Source organism: Poecilia mexicana, unplaced genomic scaffold, assembly GCF_051168715.1.
Source record: "Poecilia mexicana isolate PSO_F unplaced genomic scaffold, ASM5116871v1 scaffold_8, whole genome shotgun sequence".
Classification (NCBI taxonomy): Eukaryota; Metazoa; Chordata; class Actinopteri; order Cyprinodontiformes; family Poeciliidae; genus Poecilia; species Poecilia mexicana.
In genome coordinates this window covers 2,869,636-2,895,594 of record NW_028263377.1, presented here as the reverse complement: position 1 = coordinate 2,895,594, position 25,959 = coordinate 2,869,636, and the positions used below count along the sequence as shown (strand labels likewise).

Genomic DNA, 25,959 nt, shown 5'->3' with positions numbered 1-25,959 from the left:
AGCCCCGCTGTTCCCAGCAATGTGTGAGCTGAGGAGAGACTCGGCTCTCCATCTGGTTTTACGAGGCAATAAATTAGAGCCAATCTCTGCTTATTGGTGTTTTTATTGTCTGTTAGTCCAGAGGAGATGTAAAGGGAAGCATAGTCATTATTTATGGGATTTTGATTTACGTCCTAAGTTTTTATGCCGGTCTCAGGCTTCTGAACACGTGATAAGGAAAAAAAAAAGATGGCCAAAGAGGTTAGAGTGAGAAATCACGTGGCTTGACGAGGCGTGGGCCTCAAGGCTTTTCTTGTGTGGGTGAGAGAGACAGAAGAGAGGATATAAACAAATCACATGGCCCCAAGTTAGCTGTAGGATGCCTGTCTGAGCTAGCCTGCAAGACCAAGGAACACCCTCCACTAATTTTCTATAGAATAACAGAGCAGGGAGCGGGAGACCCTGGAAGGTTGTCAACCACAGATACCACAAATAATATAAGTCCCACTAAACTGCTGATTGATAAGCTCTGAGCTTACCAAAACTTTATCAAGGTTTACTTAATGTCTTCTTACACTTTAAGGAGGCAAACCTGAACTTTTATTTTACTAACACCTTTTTCCTGCTTTGCAGTGCTCAGAAAAACATGCTAAAAAACTTTTGCAGAAGATTATACTCTTGTTACACATACTCTCACTTTGAAGCATGCATTTACCTTTAAATTGGATTAGGTTCCACCATATAGTAGTACATTATGAATTCACATATATGGTACATTTGCAGTTCAGTAAAAAGTGCTTGCATGTTGCCTTAGCAGTTGGGGTTTGGCAGTTTCTTAAGAACACACCACTTGTTTGAACGTCATTGGTGTTCTGATTTGCTAATGATTATATAATCAGCTTAATGAATCAATAGTTTCTTTTTTTACCTAGCTTAAAAAATAATGACCGCTCTGTGTAACATAAAATTTTATTAAAGAATTGTTTGACAGACAACTTTATCAACAGTGAAATAAAAATAGAAACTACAAAGGACAGAAAAATGTTTCCTCCAAAAGGAATTTTTTTGTCTTTCCTGCTAATAGGTTGTTTCTATTTTCAGACTATGAGTGGATATCCAAACCCAACACTTGTCTTTCCCTGTACAAGCCAAGACATTTATGTACAAGGATAATAACATAAAAAGGGTAATAGTAACAAAAAACTACCTATTTTCTTCTAAAATACAAGAACTGAAATTGTAACTTCAGTACATGGACAAGAGGAAACACAATGTTGCTTTTTATTACAGGTAAATACTAAAAAATTACAGGATTTTCTTCCTCAATATAAATACACAAAGGATAAATAATATTATTACAAAAAGAAACTCTTTTTAAACTGGCTATAACAAATAAATATTTATATGTGAATGTTCAATTGAACACACATTAGCGACAGACGCTTTGATTGGACGGCCTTCCGTCTTCAAAATAAGATTTTATCTATTTTTTTTAACCATTAACCATCAAAATGTAAACTCTAAGTGCAACAATGATGCCCAGCTGTAAAACAGCATTTGAGTAAATCTTGAGCTTTTAAAAACAACTTGATGGATTTATTTCCTGATTATCAGTGAGTGTGGATGGCTCAACCATTCCACAGTGCCCAGTCACTGGAGAGACTGAGTTAAACAGTTGGAAGTGTCTGACATGTATTTTCTAAAATCTACTCACTGACAGATGAAAAAATAAATCCAGTTGTTTTAAAAATAAGTTTTACACATATGCTCAGAAATGTGGGACATGCATTTTTTTTGTTCAAATATATACCCTGTTTCCATGTTAAAAGTCAAGACATGTGGGAACAAAATAAAACAAGAGGAAATGGGGTTTCACACACTGGTATCCACCAAAGTATGTAGTGGGATGGGAGTTTGTGGGTGAGGTGGGTAATGTCAATGACTTTTTTTAAACATAAATAAATAGTTCTCTCCACTCTTCTTTTTTACCCTGTCTCAATGATGTGCTAAGTAAGGACACTAGAATTGTAGATTATGTGCCCTCTTGTATTTGTCTAGAGATGTCAGCAGCTGGAAAGCTGCTTCTGGACATGTGTCAGTGAGAGGAAGTTAGCTTAGTGTTGCTGTGTTTGTATGCCGACATGACTGTATCAAAAGGTAGTTTAGAACAAGAGTGTGCCTGTTCAAGCTAGTTCAGCCTTTAAGCTCTCATCTTTAACCCTGTTACAGTGATAGGATGGATGAATATGTATGTGTGCATATGTGTTTGTGTGTGCTGGGAATGTCGGGTGGGGGAAGCAGGTGAGATTGGGTTAGTAATGATTGGGTCTAGACAGACAGAGATGGGTACTGCAGGGGGAAAAGACAGTGACTGGAAAGCTGTCCAGTGGTTGTGATGTGCTTCATAAAACAAGAGGCTAAAAGGAAGCTCTGTGCTGCCAGCTTGAGCCATATATTTTTCTCTGCCTCATGTTCTAACTGATGGAGAGACAGATCCCAGCACATAGCTCAGCTCTGCTGACAACATGTGTTGCCTGCAGGGGAGAGAAGTCAGCATAATAAATCTAACCACCTCATTAACAGCTCATTAAAATCTCAACCATTTCATCTACCAGACAGGAGAGCTGTGTGTATATATGTTTCTTAGGGGGATATTTTGCCATTAAAAGAAAATTTGAAACCATGGTGTACCTCTTAAATTGTCATTATAGGCTTTTTTAAACTCCATGCTCACTACACTATTGTTGCAATTTGCTACAAATATCTACTAGTGCCTATCATAAATCTATGAACATGGATGTTTATTTATACACTCAACATAACTGACTGAAATATTGAAATATTTCTTGCGATGGTAAACGCTCATTCTTAAGAGGTAAGATAATATATTGAAAATTTTAATTCAATGCTGAATATGAAGCCAGATGACATAATAAACACTATAGGTTTTGTTTCCCAATTTACTGTAAAATATTATGAGGTTCCAATTGTCACAGTGATGTTCAGCCAAAGCTTAGTTAAATCTCTGATTTTTTTTTTATTTTTATTTACCTTTAGTTTTATGTTTCTACAATAAAACAAACAGTTCTTTCAAAAACATTAAGGAATGTTTCTCCTTAATATAACAGATTTGATGCTGTTGTAATGAAGGTAGTGACATTTAACACTGTTTCTTGCATATTAGGGCATTTCACAAACCACTGGATGGCACCTTTCTGTCCTGCTTCACCCCTCCCATTGTCCCACTGCAGCGGTGTAGTCCCCACATTTTGGTTTGTCTTTTAGTGAGTCATGACATGTTACATTTTCTGTTATTTTCTAATTCCTACATTGTCATTTTGTTCCAAACTTGCTACAGGTGGGTGAGTTTGGGTGCTTCTTGGATTCTGCCCTGAGTTGAAGTGTGGTGTGCTGACAGCTCGGTGTAAGTTGGGTGTGTGGGTGGGTCACAGGGACCCTGAGGGCCACCTCCACCCACATGGTGCTGGTTGGTAGTTGACATGGGCCCTGCGCCATTGTAGTCTATGGATTGGTGGTGGGGCGGCGTAGGGCCCAGGTGGTTTAGGCCATACATGGAGGGCCCGGAGCCAGCCATGGGCTCCACATAGCTGCCACCCCCAACGTAGACTGGACTGGGCTGCATGTTTGTTGGCGTCCCATAGCCAGCATTGTTGGCCTGTACTAGGCTGTGGTGGGGATCACCATAGTCTGGATCTGGGGCACCGTATTTCTGAGGAGGGCAGCCCTTCATAGGAACATTGGAATAGGCAGTGGACATAGAATAAGACACTCCCTGGTGGAGCTTTCCAAAGGATGGTGAAGAGGGGGTCTCATAAGTAGGGCCTCCTCCTCCCCCTCCCATTGGATGCATTGAGTTCAGGAAGCTGGCAGAGGACTGCATGGTGAGAGGAGGGGAACCTGCCGGAGATGGTCCTCCAGAGCTGGAGCTCAAGCCTTTGGACTTCTGGTCCTTCTTGTACTTCATGCGTCGATTCTGGAACCAGATCTTAATCTGGCGTTCGGACAAATTGAGCAGGTTTGCCATCTCCACACGCCTGGGTCGGCACAGGTACCTGTTGAAGTGGAACTCCTTCTCCAGCTCAACCAGCTGAGCGCTGGTGTACGCTGTACGAGCACGCTTGGATGATGCAGACGAACCTCCAGAAGGACTCTTCTCCCCACTGCTGCCGCTCTCAGTACCCCCTGATGCTACAGAAAGAAAAACATATTAAACTCACTGGGCTGGTCTGAGAAGTGTAAAATCACATTAAAAAGAGTTCATTAACATTTTTGAAAATAAATATGTATTATCAGGGAGAAATGAAAAAGGAAGTAAATTCAATGGATTATAAAATGTAATAGTTAAAAAAAATTAAGAGTGTGTAAATGTAAAGATAATAGAATAAATCCAGGCTGCATGCCAGAGGAAATTGGAAGCATCCAGAGTCTTAATAAAGCAGAGGGGGGTCTGGGCAGGCGGCCTGAATTATCCCTTCATATTAGTTGTCAACACTTCATAACAGTGACAGTTATTAAAAGATGAAAGCGCTGGTGCTGGCCGAGAACACCTAAATTGCATCTTGGCTGGAGAGACAAACCCCCTCAGCAACAACAGCTGCAGCAGAGGGAACTGGTACACTTAGGTGGACTCGACAAAAAAAAATCTAAACTCTGTTTCAGGTAACTCGTGTAACTCAAACTATTGTTTGATGTTAGTCTCTGTGTTCCATATTGTAAAATTGCCTTCTGTTTGAACTGAACAGAAGGCAGTTCAAACTTCTGTTTGAAGGCAGAAGTTTGGGGACCTGGGGACACCAGGTACCAGGGGACACCCCCGGTACCCCCTGGTGTCACGACACGGTGTTGGTGTCTAAAGTCCTGTGACTAACTGTTTCACACGGAACACAGATCTACTGAAAAGATTTAGTGAGGATTTGTCATTTGGTCTCATTCATCAGTCCTGTAAACAGAGTTTTACTAAAAGATTAAAGTTAACTTACTTAAAAGAAATATTTATTAAGAACCTTTCTGCACAAGTACTTTACAATCTAAAATTCAAGATGTTCCAACAAAAGATGTGTAATTGAGTTCTACAATCAAGCTCTGTTGAGTAAATGTAAAAAGTACAATGTAGCATTTAAAACTACTGGTAAATTTAACTGGACAGTTTAAACTATTCTTACTGATGTCATTTGAAAATGAGGATTTGGAATAATAATATTACTAAAACATTAAAGCAAAACGTAATATTCAAGCAGAAAGAAGCAAATCATATAAGTGAGTTCATGTTTTTTTTTTATATTTTAGTATTTTGGCTACTTTTATTTTCTAAACTCATAATTTAGTTTCTTACTGATTTTACCATTCAAGTGGATGTTTCAGTTTGAAAGGTATACTCTATAAACCTGCAGAGAATAAAAATGATACACATATAGAAATAGGATCTCAGTTCATGCTTTGAACACTGTTGGTTCTTTACTTCCTATGAAACCTATTCCTGCCTGTTGACTCTGAATTGACTGCATAGTTTATTAAAACCAATAGACAGAATAAACTGTCTCAGCAGTCATGATGCAACAGTATATTCAACATAAGTCATTTTTAAGGGGAATAAACACATTTTGATTATGTCATTTAGTTTTCTAAACTAAATGACATTAACAGTTTAAGTTTCAAATATTTTCAGAGATGTCAAAGTCACTTCATATTATTCCCCTTTGATAAGGCCTTGCATTTCAAATTCCAGATATTTTATATTTCTGTAAAACAAAAAAATGAGTCTTACATTGCCTTCACTAATATATCTTTATTCAGTGACCATTGTTGGAGGTGAAAAACAAAGACAAGAAAACAAGAACAAACTCAACAACAAAACTTTTCGTCTTAATTGTTCTCTCCAAATAATCACCAAATAGATGCCTTTTATTAAGTAATCTATTCTGCTGCTGACCTGGACTGCAATGTTGCATCAAACATAAAAACATTAAAGTTTCTTTTGAGCAGCATTTTACTTAGCGAACATACATTGACCCCCACATACTGTAGTTGTATTTCTACTTTAATAACAGAACTATGTCTACTCTAGAATTTTACACAACTGCCCACAGAAATTATATAAAAACTATTTGAAATGGTTATAGGCTAAGTAAAAATCTATTTCTTTTACATTTGTTTGGTCAAATAAATTAAGCTCCTCTGTGATACAAACAAAAGTCTCTAAAATGTTCAACTCTAATAAAAATAAAGAAAACTTTAACACAAGATCTGATTAACCAGTGATCCCAACTTTCTGTTATTCACCATCAAAATAAATTAAGTACTTTCAGCTATATGATGTTCTTCATCTTATAACAAATGCAAAAAAAACAATTTTATGTAGCTGCTTAAATTGTCCTCAAGATCTAATAATATTTATTATTTTTGGACGACTGTACATTTGGCATAAACTCTTTTTCAGTAATTTTATGAAGTGGAACATTGTTTTTGTTTTGGTTAAAAGAATGAGATCAGGTTACCTGGAAGGGGATGTCTAAGAAAAAACTGCTTTAAATGCATTTTTTAGCATTAACAACAACATGCTTTGACAAGGACTAACCCTAACCCTACCCCATCAATTCACACAGCACACAATTTGCTACATTATACTGGTATATACGTCCCACAGTAGCCTTACAGATAACACTCAACAGACAAAACCCTGCCAGATTAGTTTCATAGAGTCTGTCTGAAAGAGGTTTCCATAGAAACTGTCATGCAGAAACTCAATTTAGACAATAAATTGTCTTAATTCTGTAGAGTTTTAGCCTTGGTAAAAAGGTTGATAAGCAAGGTGTTGAAAGAGTGGGGTGGTGAGAGGGAAGACAAGAACATGATAGAAGCCAAAAGGATTCTAATGAATGAGGAAAGTTGGAACACAAATAAACAGATGAGTGACAGATATAAAGAAAGAGGTGATAAATAGCAGAAATAAGGTGGACTATGTTGTTTCTGTTACATTTACTTTGTTGGATCAGGCAAAGGAAAACGATAAAGACAGCAAAAAGTATAATCTGACACACCGTTGCCGGAGTTGTTGCTGGGTGAACAGTTTTTCTGCTTGGTTGTTTGCCGACACTCCTTCATCCAGGGAAAGATCTGCTTGGCTAGCGTTGGGTTGGACGGCAGTGAAGAGGAGCTGGATGATGTAGAAGAAGATGTGGAGGAGGAAGAGTTTGATGACTTATTAGGGCCTGATTTAGAGACTGTAGAAGACCCAGCACTGCCCCCCAGCTGCTGAGTGGTGACATTACCATTGCTGGATTTGGGGGGCAGTGGAGGGGACACCTGGGAGGCTGGGTGGTGCTCAGGCGGCAAACTGGGCCGCATGCAGCTGCCATTCAGCTCCTTGGTCTTGGCTAGCTGCTGCTGCTGGTGGCCACTATTATTGCCTAGTGACTGCAAAGAGCAGGCGGAGCGTTGGTACGAATCCACATCCAGATGGGTTGGGGACTGGAAAGGAGGTTGGTGGTGGGACACTGTGACCGGGGCATCGTAGCCCCCAAAGCCATTGGCTGCTGCTGTTCCTTGCACCTGGTAGGTAGAGTAGCCACCAAAAAGCGTTGCGGAGTTGTCGTAGTATGTTGTCTTCTGCATTTCTGAGAGAGATGGCAGCGTCTTCTTTTGCTCCGGTCCTTAATGAAAACCACTGCCGGAAGACCATTTGGTACCGGGGGTCACGTGACGGTGTCTCTCCAATGGTCCCCTGCAACCTGACCTGAAAGGTTAGCAAAGACAGAATAAAGAAATGACAGAGTTAAATCCATCTTCCTCCAATAAAAGGCAGCATGACATGAATAGAAACCACTGCCTTTCTCTCCTCATCACCTGACCCTCCCCCACCCTTTCTGAGCCCAGTTCACAGCCAGCAGATGCTCTCGAGGAGGGGGCACGAAGAGGGCAAACTGTGTGTACGCTCTCTCTCTGTACACACACACACACACACACACACCCCCCCCCCACACACACACACACCTACGCTAATGTTTACTTTGAACAGAAATTTTACTCACTGGAGTCATTAGAATTTCAGCTTTAACTTATTCACAAATTGTAATATGGTTTTCTAGCATGGGTACAGAAAAAACGTGTTGTTACCATTTATACATTACTCATTTTCTTATTTTATAATTTAATTATGTAATTCAGAAACATTGGCGATGCCTCCAAATTTAGAAATCAAATCCAAATCCTCACTGGAATGTGCGAAAATTACCATATTAATTGTTATTTCTGTCTACATTATTTTTTTATTAAAAACTGAATCCAGAACGTTTCACTGAATGTAGAGCGTTAGCCTGTATGTACATTATGTTTTATGACTGATGAAGGCAGCCTACTTCTGTCAACCCCGCCTGCCCGAGCCTGTCTGTGTTGGCCTTCCATGTGTGATTTACTGAATTCTGCCCGCGCCTCTGATTCCGCTCATCATCACTCGCCGCGTTTTTTTCTGTACAAGCGAACGTTGAAGTCCAATAACAATCAAGATTTTTTTCGTCGATAATAGTTTTGCTTTTTATACCAGAGCAGGGAAGATGTGTAGGGTAAATAAAATCTTTATTATTCACAGATAATTTATTTTTTTATGATTTTTATAATTGTATTTTATTTTCTTGTGCAGATAGTGAAAATACGGACGGTACCAAATTTAAAAATTGCATATATGTTAATTCACGCCCGGAAATGTTTTGTTTGTTTGTTTGTTTGTTTGTTTTATTTTAACAAATTTTATTTTAGACAGACAGACAGACAGACAGACAGACAGACAGACAGACAGACAGACAGACAGACAGACAGACAGACAGACAGACAGACAGACAGACAGATAGATAGATAGATAGATAGATAGATAGATAGATAGATAGATAGATAGATAGATAGATAGATAGATAGATAGATAGATAGATAGATAGATAGATAGATAGATAGATAGATAGATAGATAGATAGATAGATGTTGGTCTCAAATAATGTTTGAGGTGAAACAACAGCAGGATGAACTCTCTGCGCTCATGGCTGAAAAGGCCAGAATATACAGAAGTTGCTCGTCAAGCGGGACAGAGCAGCTGGCGTTCATTACTTCCCATGAGATGAAACGTCTACAGGGGAAATGATAAAGCAAAGAGGCTCAACAACTCAGTCAGGGCATTTCCGTAATTTTCCTTTTTTGTCTTTGAGATTTCATGTTTTTTTAAGTGATTTAATTATACAATAATAAGTATATAATAATAATAATAATAATAATAATAATAATAATAATAATAATAATAATAACTATTTTTAAACGTATGTACTATAATAATGTGTATATATATATATATATATATATATATATATATATATATATATATATATATATATATATATATATATATATATATATATATATATATATATATATATGAACTGCACTACTTATTTATCAAATAAGTAGTGAATAAGCATTTGACAAACTATGTCCTCGAATTTCCACATCGTGCTAAATGTCTCAAAAATCAAACCGGAGAAAGCCTGACTAAATCTAACATCGGTACGCTTTTGTAAACCTATCAGCTGTCCTACCTAAAATATCTACTGTAATTATTGTAAATACTGTAATATTTTCTTGAAATTAGGCTCATCTTTGTTTTCTTTCTTTTCCAGCCGTCCTCCAGTTCTCAGTACATCACACATGTCAGCCATTTATCTTTCAAGCAGACAAGCTGGAATCCTAATTATTTACTCTGAGGAATAGTCCCTAGGAGAGAGAGAGGGGAATAGATGCAGAGAGAGGCCGTGGCAAACAGTGTGGGAGGAATATGTTATTAAATCATAACGGTGTTTCGCCATTAACTCGACACGTAATGCCTCTGCCCTTGGCATGTAGGACTACAGCTTAATACAATCACTAACTTTGCCAGATGTCTCTCTGAATAATCGATCTACAGGCTCCTGACACAGCCTCCGAAACAACAACTGAAGAAAGAGAAAGAGGCAGAGAAGGTGGAAGTCGGCCTTGGTGTCCAGTGTCTGTGTTTTATCCCGGGATATAAAATTACAAATGGCGCCTGCCACGAAGAGCCATGCAGGGTGGGAGACAGAAAGAGAATCCATTAACTTGGACAGTCCACGTTGCTTTTTCTTTACTCCATTAACAGAGACACAGGGGGACAGAGGAAAACAAGAACACGAAACAACTGGCCTCATAAGAGTCATTATTGTTAAGAATTTAGATATATCCACAAAGCATTTATAAACGACTAAAGTGATATTGTTGGTAAACACAGACACTCACACACACACACACACACACACACACACACACACACACACACACACACACACACACACACACACACACACACATATATATATATATATATATATATATATATATATATATATATATATATATATATATATATATATAAATAAACAACAGGCCTATTAGCATGGTGATGATCACATTAATGCTGACGGACAAAGCATGAAGTAAGAACAGAAAAATGGTCTACATTGCTTTGCATAAATATATGGGTTAGCTCCACAAAATAAAAAGGAGAAGCAGAAGAGAGGACAGAGATGGACGACCGAGTGAAGAAGGGGATTGCTAGGTCCAGCAGCTAAAAGCATTGTGAACTCTTCTTGAACCAGGATTCAAGTCATACGGCCCATAAATCACTGAGCCAGCCACCCGCCGCTCACAAAGCCAACAGCCGGGAAAGATAGCCTAAATTCAACTGCTAGATTTTCAGTTTGGGTTCACTTTATGTATGACGGACTGCCAGTGATGTATCTTACCTTCCTTAGCACCGGCAGTCCCGGTCCATTCCGGAACGGACACAGCAACGCCGCATCATACGTCCTCACAAAGATTCCATTTGATCAGTATCAATAAGAAATAATCGAATTAACTATAAAGCCGGTAGCTTTGCTGTCCTCATGCCTGCCTCCTCTCCCCAACCCGCGACTTCTCCGGTGCAGGCTGCAAACTAGCGCAGCCTCTCGCCACAACAACACAGTCTCCTGGACCAGCGGCAGCAGCACAACGCGTCAGGCAGATCGGGCACCCCGAGCGGCTGTCAAGTGGGAGCGACAACTGGCTTCGAGTCGTCAATGGGCGGTGAAGAGGATTTATGAACACTCGCAATTTGCAGGCTATGTTCGGGTTAGCTAGCCCATGAGCTGATCGAGCTTACCGGGAGTCTACTGCTGCCTGCTCGCGCCCCCCGCCCCCTCCACCGCCACCCTCCGCCCCGGCACCAACGCTACCTTCACCGCTTCGAGCTGAAAACAATGGCCTCAAATTTCTCTCTTCTTAGCCTCTGTACAAGCAGCCAGCCAGCGAACCAGACAGTCAGTCAGTCAGTCAGTCAGTCAACCAGCAATACAACCTCTGAGAAACACATTGTTACCCCATGGCATTTTGGGTGTTTATCTGCGTTCTTTATATTTTGTTCCACTCGTTTATCTCTTTGATCTTGAAGTCTCTCCTTCTTTAAACGTCCTTTTCTGGGTTTTACGGCGTCGGTCTCCGGTAGGCAGCAGGGATGTCTGGTGTACACGGCTAAGAGCATGAGCCAACACAGCCTTCAAACAGAGCTATTGCTCCTGATTCTTCATGCATTCTGATGTTTTAGTTTTGTGTTAACAAAACGCACGAATAGGCACCAACAACACTCAAGACAGAAACAAAATAAAGGGACTTGGACGCATGGGCGCAATGACTCCCTCATCAAACGTCAGTCACAAATTATGCTAACGAGCTGCATGGAAAGAATACGCGCATTTAGATGCTGCCTCTCTAACCACACTTCCTTGCTTGGGTTACTTTCTTGTCGGCACCATAACTTCTGATGACGTTTTACAATTTACACACGTTACAGCTGACAGTTACACAGTTGTGACTCTGGCACACGACTCGGAAATTAATCATTTTTACTTTCCCGTAGCATCTCTTAACAGCCGGTTTAAAACAAACTTTCCCCTGCCGCCACTCAGTCATGTTTCAAACTTGGTCATCACCTAGGATTACCCGAGAACAATTACATAATAATGATATGATTTCATTCATTTTCATTACTGTAGTAGGCCCTACTACAACCCTACTATCAGAATCTCTTAGATCGCTTGGTGAGCTCAGTTTCAGTGCGCAATGACCTGGAAATATGTGGCACATGATGCTCTACTTTGTAACCTTTTAGTGTTATGATGAGTCACAAAGTTGTACTGAAAATAAAAAATAGTGCTACCGTACCATAACTTATACATAAGCAATACAAGTAGAACGAGAAAAGTAAAGTTAACACAATAATTGTGAAAAGTAAAGAAAAGTAATTCAAATTGTTCTTAAATCACCAAAACATTTAGGAATTCTTGGTCGCTTATCCTAAAACATTTTTCACGGCACAATATCCAATTTATATCCAGATAATCTTCCTTCAAGCTCGACTCAACAAACCAACAAACTGAAATTGTTCGTTCCAAGCATACAGATAGATGTATTTTAAATATCACCCTGAAATTGTGATTTTACAAGAAAAGAAAAAAAAACACACGTCTGTATGGAGGTGAAGACGTTCAAACCGAACGAAAACAAAGTCTTCTGCGATCTTTTTTCCCAGCCCAGCAGCAGCTCCATCTCTCTCCCTCAACTTGCCTGCTCTCTATTTGTATTATTCAGGACGCTACCGCTGTCGTTTATAGCTACGTAAGATTTATGAGGTCCCTCGCACCCAACAGAGTGTGTGCGTGTTTGCTTGTGTGTAAACGGCCCGACTTTAAAACAGATAGCAGCGGCTGCTGGCTGCTTAAATGAGAGGACGGGCTCGGTGTGGGTAGAAGGTAGGAGCTTGGAATGTGCCCGTTTGCAACTTTTCTTTTAAAGCAGCATTTCCATGGACTCAAGGACCTGCTCACTACGACTGGGGGAAGAAACGAGTTATTCATTTACCAAGTCCTTAGTAAGCTATTTTTTATTTCAGTGTCTGAGTGGTGTGGGAAGACTGCAATATATGGGGAAATTAGCTTATCGGATTACAAGTTGACTGCATTTACTTGTAAAATGCAGTCCGTGATTTTTTATTTTTTATTTTCCTGTCGATGGCAGACATGTGTCAACGGGTTGTGTTTAGGATGGAGTCCTGAATCTTGGCTTCCAGAACCGCTAGTCAGTTCCTTGTGGAAATCGACATTTTTCATCCGACTGCATGGGATCCCACTCATGTGGGTCACAGGAAATTACTCTGACTCTTCTGGTCATAAACACTCATACTTTTATTGTGACTTTCAGTCTGTTTTTATGCAAGTCTGTGCAGAGTTTCTAAATAACATTTTTACTTCTTTTCTTGTTCTATTTTCATTCGTTTTCGGAAACAAAAAGAAAAGAACAAGCTGGGCGTGGAGAAAGGTGATTTTACGCATTGTTACAGTGCATCCAGCATTTATGAAAGACATATTTTATAACCGTCTGTCACATGAGGAGCTGACTGTTTCCTGCTCCCTGGACCCGCGGTTGCCTGACCTTCTTTTAGCTGGATCACTATTACAATTCGTTCACATGCTATCAGCTGTGCCCCCAAAGCCCCCTTTTTAATAATAATAATAATAATAATAATAATAATTATAAAACATATTTTTCGAAATAACTACGTTAATAATATTTGATAATAATAATAATAATAATAATAATAATAATAATAATAATAATAATAATAATAATAATAATAATAATAATGATTCTTTATTAATAATTCTTTTTTCTGTGACCCTCAGGTCAAAGAAAACAAATAAGTTCTCCTCTTCCCCCATATAAATAATTGAAAACATCTGCACTCACCGGACGATTCCTTTATTTTGATATTTTAATCGAGAAAATCACTCCCAGAAAGCTTCGAGGAACAAAAGTTGAGGAGACTGAGGAGAAAGAGGATGGAGCCGTAATAGAAGGGGGAAAGGGAAAATATGCAGTTAAAAAGTCTGTAAAATCCGATCTTTAGCACTGACCTCATGTAGTCGATCGAATGTTTGGAACAGAAACACCCCAGACAGGTAGGCTACTGACCTTTAAATTACTCCCGGAATAAAAGCAAAGAGCGGCAGAGGGGAGGATGAAGCTTGGCTGGGAGTTATATGAGCTGCTATTGATCCTGGTAATCATTTTACACATCCTATTATATTCAAGGCGCTTCCCTCTCGTTTTAAACCGGCCTAATAGAATATAGCCGAATTTCAAATCCCAAATACAAAAAACGAAAATAGAGCCAAGTTACCTTAATTTAGTTAGAAATGGAAAGAAAGAAAGAAAGAAAGAAAGAAAGAAAGAAAGAAAGAAAGAAAGAAAGAAAGAAAGAAAGAAAGAAAGAAAGAAAGAAAGAAAGAAAGAAAGAAATGTAATGAAAACTTTAAGATTCATGGCATAAAATATCTCTTTTACTGAGAGCACAAACTGTCTGGAAAAGCAACAGTACAAATATTAAGCAACTGTTTCTACTCTGCAGCCCATAAATAACTGCAGCTTCAGTCATAGACAACAACAACAGAACTTAGTGTTGTATTAGCTGTTGCATGTAAGTCCTGTAGGTTTCATAAGCACTCTACTCACACACACACACCTACACACACACACACACACACACACACACACACACACACACACACACACACACACACAAAAGCAAATAAAAACATCCATAACCACATGGAAGAGCTCCATACAGCTCATGATATTAAATTATTTTGTTTTTGTTTCTACTCCTGTCAACTTTTACCAAACATAAATCAAAAGCAAAAAATCCCCCAACCTCTGAACCAGTATACTCCAGCAACACTACCAGCTCTGCTGCCTCTGCTGCTTTCAAATGGTTTCCATGCAGGCACTCACATACAGCACTGGCTGAGGTCCATCCCCATCTCAGCACCAGCAGTAGGTGTTCCCCCTCCTCTCAGCCTCTCTGGAGCTACTGAGCAAGAGTGAACTAGTCTAAAGTTGCCCAGAAACTGATGCAGGGACTGACAAGCTTAGCCAGCTAGCTTGCAGGCTGAGACAATGAGGGCCCCCCAGAACTGCCGAGGAGTGAAAATTTGAGCTCAAGAAGAAGCTCCTGGGAAGAGTGTGTGAGATTTTCAGATAGGCTGTAACAAGGTGCAGTTCACAGGTCAAAAGAGCTAAAGGTTTAACAAGGAGAGTCTGCAGGTGTATCACAACACCAAGGTTTGTTGATTAAATGAGAGCACAGCAGGATTAGATTGCAGTGAAATTTATGGGAAATCTCAAACTATGTCACAGCATTAAACTATTAAAAACAAAAAAGCATTTTTAATCATTATTTCTTTTGCAATTGTGACCATAGTAGACTCTGCTGTTTTATCTATTGTATCTTCTGTCAGTTTCATTAGAGAGGTGGACACGTTTTCCTCCCTTAAGCAAACTATATTCCAATTATTTCAGTCCACATGTCTCATCAAAACATATATAAAACTTATCCTCAAGCAATGTTTCCATGGCAAAGGCTGAATTCTTGTTTCACTATCTAAAAGTCTAATACTAATTCAAAACTTTTCATTTTTTTAGAAATTGAAAACTGTTTTGACTGATAAATATTTCATAATATACAGACTCCTCTTGTTAATGAATCTGTATTTGAATTTGAATAGCTCTTATTTTCACTTTATTAAAATTAATTGTAACCAGATCTGAATTGTGTAGAACTGGATATGAATTGGACCTGAGACATGTGACTTGATATTTGTCTTGGATCGGTGCTATATACATAAAATTGAATTGAACTGAAAATTGAACCTGTTCATAGGGAAAACAGGCTTTGTGTGAACTGCTGGTATATACATAAATTAAAATGAACTAAACCTACAGTCAGTGGCTCACAGCATTAGTGTCATGTAGCAAACAGATTACTCAACATAGAAAGTTATCATTCCCATGCTGAAGTATTTATTTAGCTACCAGATAATTGACAAAGAGCACCATTAGTAAATCCAATGATCAAATCCATTTTCAGAAAAGTTTTTTAAAAAATCTAAATAAAAAAAATTCTTGCAATTTCCTTAATGTTTGCTATTATTGTTTATTCAGAAAAAGAAAGGAAAATACTTTATAGGTCTTGACTGACTGAGTTGATGTAGTAAAATAGGAAAGAAAGCTGAGGCAGCCATGTTGACATCCACTAGCCATCTGCTTATTTGAAATTTTAGTACGTGACGTTTTGAAAATAAAATGTTTAAGTTTCAAAGTAGACCTCTGTGTTATCCTTAAAGTGAGATTTGTGATGAAATGCAAGTTGTTACTGTTGTTTGTCCATCCTCTTCTTAATACTCACTCTGTCCCTGTGAAGCTGTTGAAAGCATGTTTTATGGACACCAACAGTTGGCCTTTCTTGCTACTAGCACAACGTAACTCTCTGTGCATAACTCATGGGATGGTAGCAAATAGCTGTTAGATTTCTTCATAGTCTTTGTTTGGCACAAATCAGGTAATCATCTTGACTGTTGACTTACATTTCATGGCCTTGTTTTTTTAGTTACATATAAATAACTTTTAGTTTTCAGTTAAATAGAGTGACCTTAGAGTGACCTTAAAATATATCATAATGCTCACACAGCCTAAGTAGACCAAATCTGTCATTCTGAAAACTGTCATTGAATTTGTTCTGTTGAGCAACAGAGTGCTATTCTAGTTTAAAAGTGTAAACTATTTTAATCTAAGGTAATTCATTCAGACGGCTTCCCCCCGCCCCCTGCAATGGCAGATAAGACAATAAATACATCATGCATCATACAGTTCACATATCAGTGACCAGATGAAAACAACATCAGAATATCAACACAGTTGTCTCTATGCTTTCTGAGAAACAGAATTGTAAATGAAGTTAAACTTTATGTAGCTACAAATGAGAAGCTATTTCTGTAGCATTTGTTTTCAAATTAAAACAATAATAATCATTATCGATATAGAGGGATTATCAGTCGACGTCACGCTGCGTCAGCAGCCACTCTACTGCGCATGTCACCTTGACAACGTAGGCAAGAATACATTATTCTAGCTTCCTCTAAGCCAGAGGTTCCCAAACTGTGGGGGGCGCCCCCTAGGGAGGACGCCGTGCCATTGCAGGGTGGGGGGCGGGGGCGAGAAGCCTTCTGAATGAATTACCTTAGAATGGCCAACTCTCTGTTATTCCTATGTCAATTTGATACAGTAGGTGCTTCTGCACTTCCCATATCTGTGCCCTCTGTCACTTTTATCAGCAGTTAAAACTGTTTAATCCGTTGTTAACATGTGGTAACTTGTTTTTCAGAGCCGCCTTTAAACGCAACATGAGCGCTACGACGCTCGAGCATCAGGCTTTAAGAATTCGTTGCGGAGCAATGAAAACAACCCCAGTATCACCTTTACAAGTTGAAATGGGTGAGATGCCACTAGAGTTCAGAAGAAAACAACTAGCCATAAATTATTGGGCAAATGTTAAAGGACATAAGGAAAATTATCCTCCAAATGTTATGTTACAACCTTGTCAAGAAAAAGTTAAAAATAAAAAAATGAATAGTATTTGGATGGATTATTAATAATGAGATAAGTGAGATAGGAATAAATCATTATTTAATTAGTCCTGTGGTGAGTATTCCTGATACTCCACCTTGGTTAAGTGGAAAAGCTGAAGATGATTTAAGCTTATTGGGAAAAGGCAGACAAATAGAAAAAAAAGAGGTGGAAAGGTATATAAATAAAGAATATGCTGAGTATTTACAAGTATGTACAGATGCTTCTAAATTGTTAAATGATAAAATTGGAATAGCATTTATAATTCCGGACTTAAATATTATGAAAAATAAAAGAGTAACAGATAGATTGACAGTTTACACGGGTGAGCTATTAATGGCTCTAGAATGGAGTGAGGAAACAAGAAAGAATGAAATATTGATTTGTTCAGATTCAAGTAGTGCATTAATAAGTATTTTAGAACAGAATTCAGAAATAATACAAGATATCATATTGGATATTAATCAATAAATTTTTAGAAATAAAAAATATGGATCCCAGGTTAAGTTAATTTGGATTCCTGCTCACAATGGAATAGTAGAAAATGAGTTGGCGGATAAATTTGCTAAGAGTGCAGCAAAAAGGGATAATGTTGAGGTTAATATCAAAATAAGCAAAAATGAGGTCAAAAGTATAAGTAAAATATATATATTAAAAAGAAATGGCAGGAACTATGGGATAGAGAAGAAAAAGCAAGATTTTATAGCATTCAAAAAAAGAAGGGGAATGTAGGGAAGGTAATAGGAATAAAAAAGAAGAGGATGTTATATCCAGATTAAGGTTTGGACATACGGGGCTAAATAGTACTTTGAAAATAATTAATAAACATAGTACATGTTTGTGTAGTTATTGTGGAGAGTCAGAGACAGTGCAGCATATTTTTCTAGAATGTAATAAGTATATTTGGGAAAGAGGGGTGTTAATCAGAGAGTTAAATAGAAATAAAAATAAATTAGATATTAAAAATTTGCTGCAAAAATCGTCTGAGGAATTTAACAGCATTTTTAGTTTTCTTAGGAAGTCGGGTATTATGGGCAGATTATAGTGGTAGGATATCTCATCTATACTCCAGTCTGGAAGGTGGCGGTAATGCACCTATAAGTTGTTTGCCAACCGAAGAAGAAGAAGAAGAAGAAGAAGAAGAAGAAGAAGAAGAAGAAGACTCTCGCGCTGGGTTTACACCTATGCGGCAGTGAAGGAGACCTGCTGCTGCTGTGCAGAGCTACGCAGGTGTGTTAGAATCATGGCAGCAAAACGCAAAAAACCTTTCACAGTTTTTCCCCCAAACTAACCGACTGAGTTGAGTAAAGCTGTTGGATGCAGGTGGAAAGGTAGCTAGCTAAAAGATGACTAGCTAATATCATAATATCACATCACCTTAAGCTTAACAAGTAGCCTTTAGGCTACTGATGTTGTTGTCAATGTTCGGCTACGTACATTCCCCCCACCCCCCACAAACGTCGTTCAAAAAGGCAGCTATTTGTAATCCATGGAGGGGGGAGGGCAGAAAATGTTTGGTAACAACCTGGGGGGGCCCAGGTGAAAAAGTTTGGGAACCACTGCTCTAAACTATTTACATGTAGGCTAATAAAATCATTTACAACTGGCAGACAGCAGACTAACTATCTTCGCCCCGCCCAACTCCCGCAAAACAGCTTTGCTGCGTCCGCAGCTATCAGAGGTTTTATTTTTAGCGCCTCCTGTTCAATCCGCTGCATTTTTCATTTTTGAAGGCTTAGTTCATCACCTGCCTTGATGGATGCAGCTACATCTTTATTGTAGTTTAACAAACTAATAATAATTTTATTTGTCCTTTGCACGCTAAATATGAATTATGTTTCTATCTTTCTTTCCTTGCTTTGTTTTTTTTTTTTTAATAAAACTTTATATTTTAGGGAAACCCTTTTCTGCTGTCCTTATTGTTGACCATGTATATGTTTGTCTGATTTACAAATAAATAATCCCTCTTATAGAAGGGTTTTTCTGGAGAGTTTACAAACGTCCTGTATCCAAATGTGCCTAATCTGATATTACATCACAGTTTAATGAAGGTGGACCTGATCTTTGAAGTCTTTAAGACCAACTACCATTCACCAGCAGACATTCTAAAACCCCTACATTTTACAAACACTTCAAACAGCATGATTTGTGTTGTTTAAAGTGGAAAAAGGTCTGTTTGTTATGCAGCCTCATCATCATCAACACCAAATGGACAAGCTTCGACATGTTTAACACTGCAGTGTAGTTTCTGCCCCCCAACCAGCTTCAGGTGGATGACATTTCAACATCAGCTCTACTTTTCAATAGCAGCATCTGCTCTGAAAAGAGACTGCATTCAAATTAATCTACATTCACTCCTTATGTTTTCAGACTTTTTTAAACTTGTAGAACAAGAAAACAAATTAATTTTAAATCAATCATTTTCCTCCATCTTGAGAGGTGAGTGGGGGGGTTGCGTACTTAGATTCTGCCAAAAGGATTCACCTTCTGTTTTACTGTGGCCATCAGTTGTCACGGGACTACATTTATTGTGAGTAAAAATCTACTTTGAAATATTTTTTAAGCTAAAGTTGTCTACAGATTTTTAAAAAATACATTTAAACTTTTAAAATGTTTTGAAAAACACATGTATTTGGTGGTGAGAAATGGACTGGTGACCTGTCAGGGCAACCCACCTCTCGCCTGGTAACCGCTGGAGATGGGCACCAGCAGGCCTCTCCACCCCACTAGGGATAAACGTGTTGGATAATGGATGGATGGATTGATTACAACTCTTTATTCACATCAAAATAAACACATACCAGTAAAAAAAAAAAAAAAAAAAAAAAAATATATATATATATTTATTTATTCTGGGAATTTGTTTGTATTCTACAGATGCTTTTGCTTTATTCCTTTGTCATATGTCTGATAAAAACTTTTTCCTTTTCAATTTTTTTCTGTTTGTTCATAGTTTACAGCAGCTCTACTCTTTAAAAGCCTCATTCTCCAAGAAGTATCTGAGCCATTTTGTTTCATTATCTTCCATCTTATTTCTGATTATCCACCCATGTGGAACCTTTCTGTGTTCCTGGTTTCCTCTGTTCACTGAGAGCTTGGCCTTAGGTAAAACAGTCCTGAACCAAAAACTCATGCTGTCAGCATGACAGAGAGTTAATCTTTATAAGAGATGCTAATCTTTAACTACAATCTCAAAGGAAGCTGGACATCATCAGAGGGGGAAGGGGATTTGTCCAGGGGTCAAATTGCACTTTTTGCTCCTGGGCCAAAAAAGTGCCAAGCAAAACAATTCTGTTGAACACAGAATCGACAGCAATAAATGTGACTGCTTGCTTATCCATGTGTGTTTTGTGGTGGAGAGAAGAGTTATTATTATTTTCCAATTTTCTAATATTACTGTAAAAAAAATAATTAATAGGATATTTGAAAGGAGATTTTGCTAACTTTGGTCATTCCGTTAAATAGTCTAACCTTATAAGGGAAGAAGGATGTGACAGAGTGAGTTCTGCATCCAAACTGTGACTCCTGATCCTGTTAATAATAAAAAGAGTCTCACTGTGTTGCATGCATCTAGTTGTCTCTAAAGCTTTGACATCTTTCAGGCATAATAGTTATAAAACTTGTTTAATGTATGTGCTTAAATGACCATTTTGGACATGTGGCTTTTTAGAAGCAATAGGCTCCTGGAAATAATGTTTTGCCTTATTGTATCATTTCTCTTGCAGAACAGATCTAAGTGACCTAAACCTGGATTTTCTTGGCTTGTTATTGAAGAGCCTGGATCCTGTCAGGTTCTCCTCTTTCAAGCTTCTGAAACATAATCAGGGTCCTTGTCCCAGAATCAAACCAGTCTACTATTCAGTTTGTTACTGCAGAAGACAGAAGCTGTATGGATCCCAGGCAGACCTGTCAGCTATCACACAGCGCAATAGTGTCAGGCGTCCTTGTCTCAATTTTACTCTGATTATGTTTTGCCAATAGTTTGTCAGTGATGTATGAAAAATCAATTAAATCACAAAATTCAAGGAGTTGCTGTGGCTTGTTTAAGATTTTAAAATTTCTATGTGACATCGAGTAGAACCCACCGAGGTCAAGCAGGTTGGCAGATCAGATGTACAAAAGCTACTTAAGATGATGGAAACCATATTTAGCAATTGTTCTTAACTATTCTTTGTTTTTGACCAGTTTAATCAGAAATAATTACAAAGTCACAACTAGCTATAGTGGTAAAGGGCATAGATTTTAATTGCTTTAAATGTCTAGTCCTCTCTGAAAGTCAAGACTGTCAAATAAAGCGTAATCCTTCTCTGAATATTTTTTTTACCTCTTTGTAGAATAGCATGTTCCACAGATCATACAAGATCAGACTAAATGTTTTCCATACTGTTTGACATTTCAACATTTACAATTTCAGACAAAAATTCTCTTCTTTTTTCAAATCGCTGTCCCTGTCATAAAACACAAATGTGTTTTACAAACATCAGAAGTGGCTGATGTTTGTAATTGAATTGCTTCAATTACAAACATCAGCCACTTCTTCCTGGTATGAAGAGATTCATACCAATAGATTCATTCAGAATCTATTGAAAATTGTAAAGTTCAAAAGCATCATAATTGGTTGCTTTTCTATATATTTGTATTTGTAGAAGCTGCATAATTACTGCTTGAAGGTATCTAACTTCAACCTACATCTACTTATTTCAATAAAAAGAAAATTCAACATTGAAATGTCCAGCTTTGACAGAATATTATAAACTAATCATAACCTGGTAGTGAGTTGGTGGAACAATATGAACAACCCTGGGGACTGATGGGTCTGACCACAACAAGTACATGAAGGGGTAAGTTGTTACGGAACAACCTTAAAGTATTTCACAAAAATCTTATCTTGCATTGTATTATCCATTACTATTTTATTCTACAATTTGTTCATCTTAGGTCATATTCAACGGGAAATTAGTGGAGTTTCTTTTTCTTGAATTTGCCATTTGTTGGGATCAGGAAAGGACATGTGAGTAAGAAAAGCAAGAAAGAATGAGCTGGGGGCTAAGGGGGAGGCTTGTTGAGTGAGCAATCCATTCACACTATCATAAATCACAACTGGCCAAACATGCATCTTCTTTCATTGCACTGAGCCATCAGGTCCCTATCCTTTTCATCTCAGTCACTCTCTTTCACAAGCTCCCACACATACCACAGCACCTCCCTGTCCAAAGCTTTCGTCGTACTGCAGTAACCTCCTTTTAAAATGAGGAAGGAAGCAAAGGGAGCAATGTGTGGCGCCCTTTTTTGACTCCCTGTCTGTTAGTCTTCCCATTCTGAGGCACATGTGCTCTCGCACACCCACCCACCTAGACACACACACACACACACACCTACACACACACACACACCCTCCCACCCACACACACACACACACACACACACACACACACACACACACACACACACACACACACACACACACACACACATTTTTCCGTCCTGGTCTGCAAGCAAGTGCAGTCCATGAATATCTCGAACAGGGAGAAACACTATTCACGTTTACACAACAGATAATCCATGATGTGACGGGCTACGGAGCGTGGGATGAGGACACAGAACGGAAGAAAGGTTGTAGCAGATCTTACCTGCTTTATGTCTGTTTGTGTCCTACCGGATCTTCTGCTGATGCCTTACCCCTCTGGAAAACAACCGCTTTGGACACCAGTGGACAACATCCACTCCAGCTACGATGAACAATCAATCTTTCTTTTACTTGGACGTAGCATTTTTTCCCCCCAAACCGCTGGTGCGTATTTACGCAAACTTTGCTTTTTGCTCGCTGCTTATCACAATCAGACAATTAGCAGTTAAACCTGATTTCCAGCCGTACCATCGTCCGTTACAGACACTAAAGCACCTCTCTCTCAAGTCTCAAGAAGTTATTTTTTGCCTGCAGTGTTTGGGAGGAGACATTAATTCGCAAGGCTTCCAATAAATTCGCAACATCGGAGCGTACCAGCGGCACACAAGCTCATGAGAACTGTTCGATATGTGGTACTTCCTTACCTAAGAAAAATAAAGAAAAATAGAGACATGGCGCGCGGTCTCTCCCCACCCCCACTTATCAGTGTGCTGCAGAATGCTCCACATATTCGGCTCGGTGCCTGACCAGCACAGCGACCAGTGACGAACCTTTTCATTTTCTTTAGTCTTTTTTCTTTGATTACAGTATTGACGATCCAACGGCAAGGGTTCGAGGTGCAGAGCGACCCTAGAAGGACCCACACTAAATGACAGCGAGCGATATTGGAGAGTGACGCAAGAGGAGCCTCCGGTGATCAGTGATCAGTCTGTATTGTTTCCCAGATGAGTGACGTACAATCGCGCTATCCTTTCTGGTACTGTTCCCCTGTCTTCTGTCCAGCTATCTGAGGAAACCACAAAACATGTTCGTTTTTCCCTTTGTATGATTCGCTACTGGCGGCTCGGCAGCGTGAAGTGATCCTGACGAGGACTCCTAGAGCAGGAGAGAGAGAATGAAGATTCTGGAGGGGTAGTGGAGGTGCTCCTCTGATGTTAGGATGGTTCATGGCAAGCTGCGTGTCCATCTGCACAAAGACCCCCGGAAAACTGCTGCTATATGGCGGCAAATTGAGCCCGATCACAGGGAAAGATGGTTGAGACAAGACCCAAGACGGAAAAAACCATCAACCTTTTTAGGCAGATGTTTGTTTCAATGGGTTCAGCTTTTGTACTTCCTGTAAACATGTCTTCCAGGCGCACTGGGTACCGAAAAATTACAGTTAAAACCACAAATTGCGTAAATAAAGAGCTTCAGTTTAAATTTCATTACAATTTTCACTTATTTTTTACTTTTTTATTTTGTTTAAATTAAAGGTTATCTCTATGTGGGTTTGAGCGGACGGTGTCATGCTGCTGTTAATAGCAAATATTTGTAGATCAACTGAATCTTTACGACGTGGACTTGGCTTTGAATTCCCAATGCGTCCTTTTGCTTGTGTTAATATCTGCCCACGCGTACTGGCAGGCCTTTTGCCATGCCGTCTGACACGCTCGCACAGCGACACACACCTACACAGAAAATCTAGAGAGGATGGCAGAAGTAGGAGAAAGTGAAAGGACAAAAGACATTGTGTAAAGGAAAAGAAAGAAAGAAAGAAAGAAAGAAAGAAAGAAAGAAAGAAAGAAAGAAAGAAAGAAAGAAAGAAAGAAAGAAAGAAAGAAAGAAAGAAAGAAAGAAAGAAAGATACAGCCCTGGCATGTTACCCTCCTATTGGAAACATTTCCGGATCAAATGGCTCCAGTTCGTGATTCCCAGGCTTTCTCAGACTGGGACCGATAAAAGGGGTTTTCTGTATGGCTCTTCATTCAGCCCCGTTGCTTTGGTTTTACGAGCTCTGAGTCAGTGCCGTCGCTAAGAAGATTATAAATTACCAGAGAAGCTTCATTTTGATTCATTTCGAAAGGGAGAGTTTTTTCCTCGCAAAGGAGAATTAGGGGAGGTAGCCTACTGGCGCGTGGAGTAAAGGACTGGATAATAATAATAATAATAATAATAATAATAATAATAATAATAATAATAATTACTATTATTAATAATAATAATAATAATAATAATAATAATAATAATAATAATAATAATTACTATTATTATTATTATTATTATTATTATTATTATTATTATTATTATTATTATTATTATTATTATTATTATTAAGTATAATACGAATTAAAAATAATAACAAAGGCATGTTGGACCATGATAACCTGTGCTCCATCTTAAATATCCTTTTTTTTTATTCAGAGGGCTGCAGATTTAGAACCGAAGCGCATTGTGATTTTATGTTTTAAGACTTTCTATAATTTCTATTACTATATTATTTTATATCTTTGTTGTTGATTCTAGACTCAGTTAAACTAGTTTTGTCTGCAGCAGAAGGCTTGGCAGACATTTAACACCATTCCGATTACTTTTATTGGACTTTTGTGTTTTAGATTAATTTTGCTGCACTACAGTTTGAATGCTCTACATCCTCTGACTGTATTTTTGTTGTTTTGTGAATGAAATATATCCTAGTTTATAAGTATTTCTTTGAGTTGACCATAACATGCAGACAGGCGCAGTCGAAAACCTTAACGTCCCAAATACTGTCAAACAATTTTTGCATAAACCTTTTGCAAACCTGCTTTGTTCGTCGGCAGTTATTACAAAAACTTGACATGTACTCTATTCTTTTGTGTAAATATTGGTTATTTACCTGGATATAATTTCAATTGTCCAAATACTTAAACGGCATCCCATGTATAGCAAATAGACGTTATCTAATTTAAGAAAAGTAAGTTATAACGTTCATTTTTGCCGCCTGCGCAAAGTAGCAGTGAAACCACCAATATGTGATATAATATGTG

The 25,959-nt window shown here is 38.4% G+C and overlaps 1 protein-coding gene and 1 long non-coding RNA gene across 3 annotated transcripts; one reads left to right on the top strand and one right to left on the bottom strand.

Moving 5' to 3' along the window:
• Positions 1-932: 932 nt before the first annotated feature.
• Positions 933-23,294, bottom strand: hoxb3a (homeobox B3a). Of its 2 annotated transcripts, none has more exons than XM_015014196.2 (3): positions 23,175-23,294; positions 7,038-7,732; positions 933-4,188 (listed from the first exon to the last, which is right to left on the bottom strand). In XM_015014196.2, the coding sequence occupies exons 2-3, from the start codon at positions 7,609-7,611 to the stop codon at positions 3,332-3,334; spliced, it is 1,431 nt and encodes a 476-aa protein (XP_014869682.1). In that variant the 5' UTR covers positions 7,612-7,732; positions 23,175-23,294; the 3' UTR covers positions 933-3,331. The 2 variants fall into 2 exon arrangements, with proteins under 2 accessions (XP_014869682.1, XP_014869679.1); XM_015014193.2 differs by lacking the exon at positions 23,175-23,294 and adding an exon at positions 10,794-11,762.
• Positions 23,200-24,378, top strand: LOC106934366 (uncharacterized). The gene is made up of 2 exons (XR_015764056.1): positions 23,200-23,335; positions 23,759-24,378. It is a non-coding gene; the product is annotated as an uncharacterized LOC106934366 (long non-coding RNA).
• Positions 24,379-25,959: the final 1,581 nt, after the last annotated feature.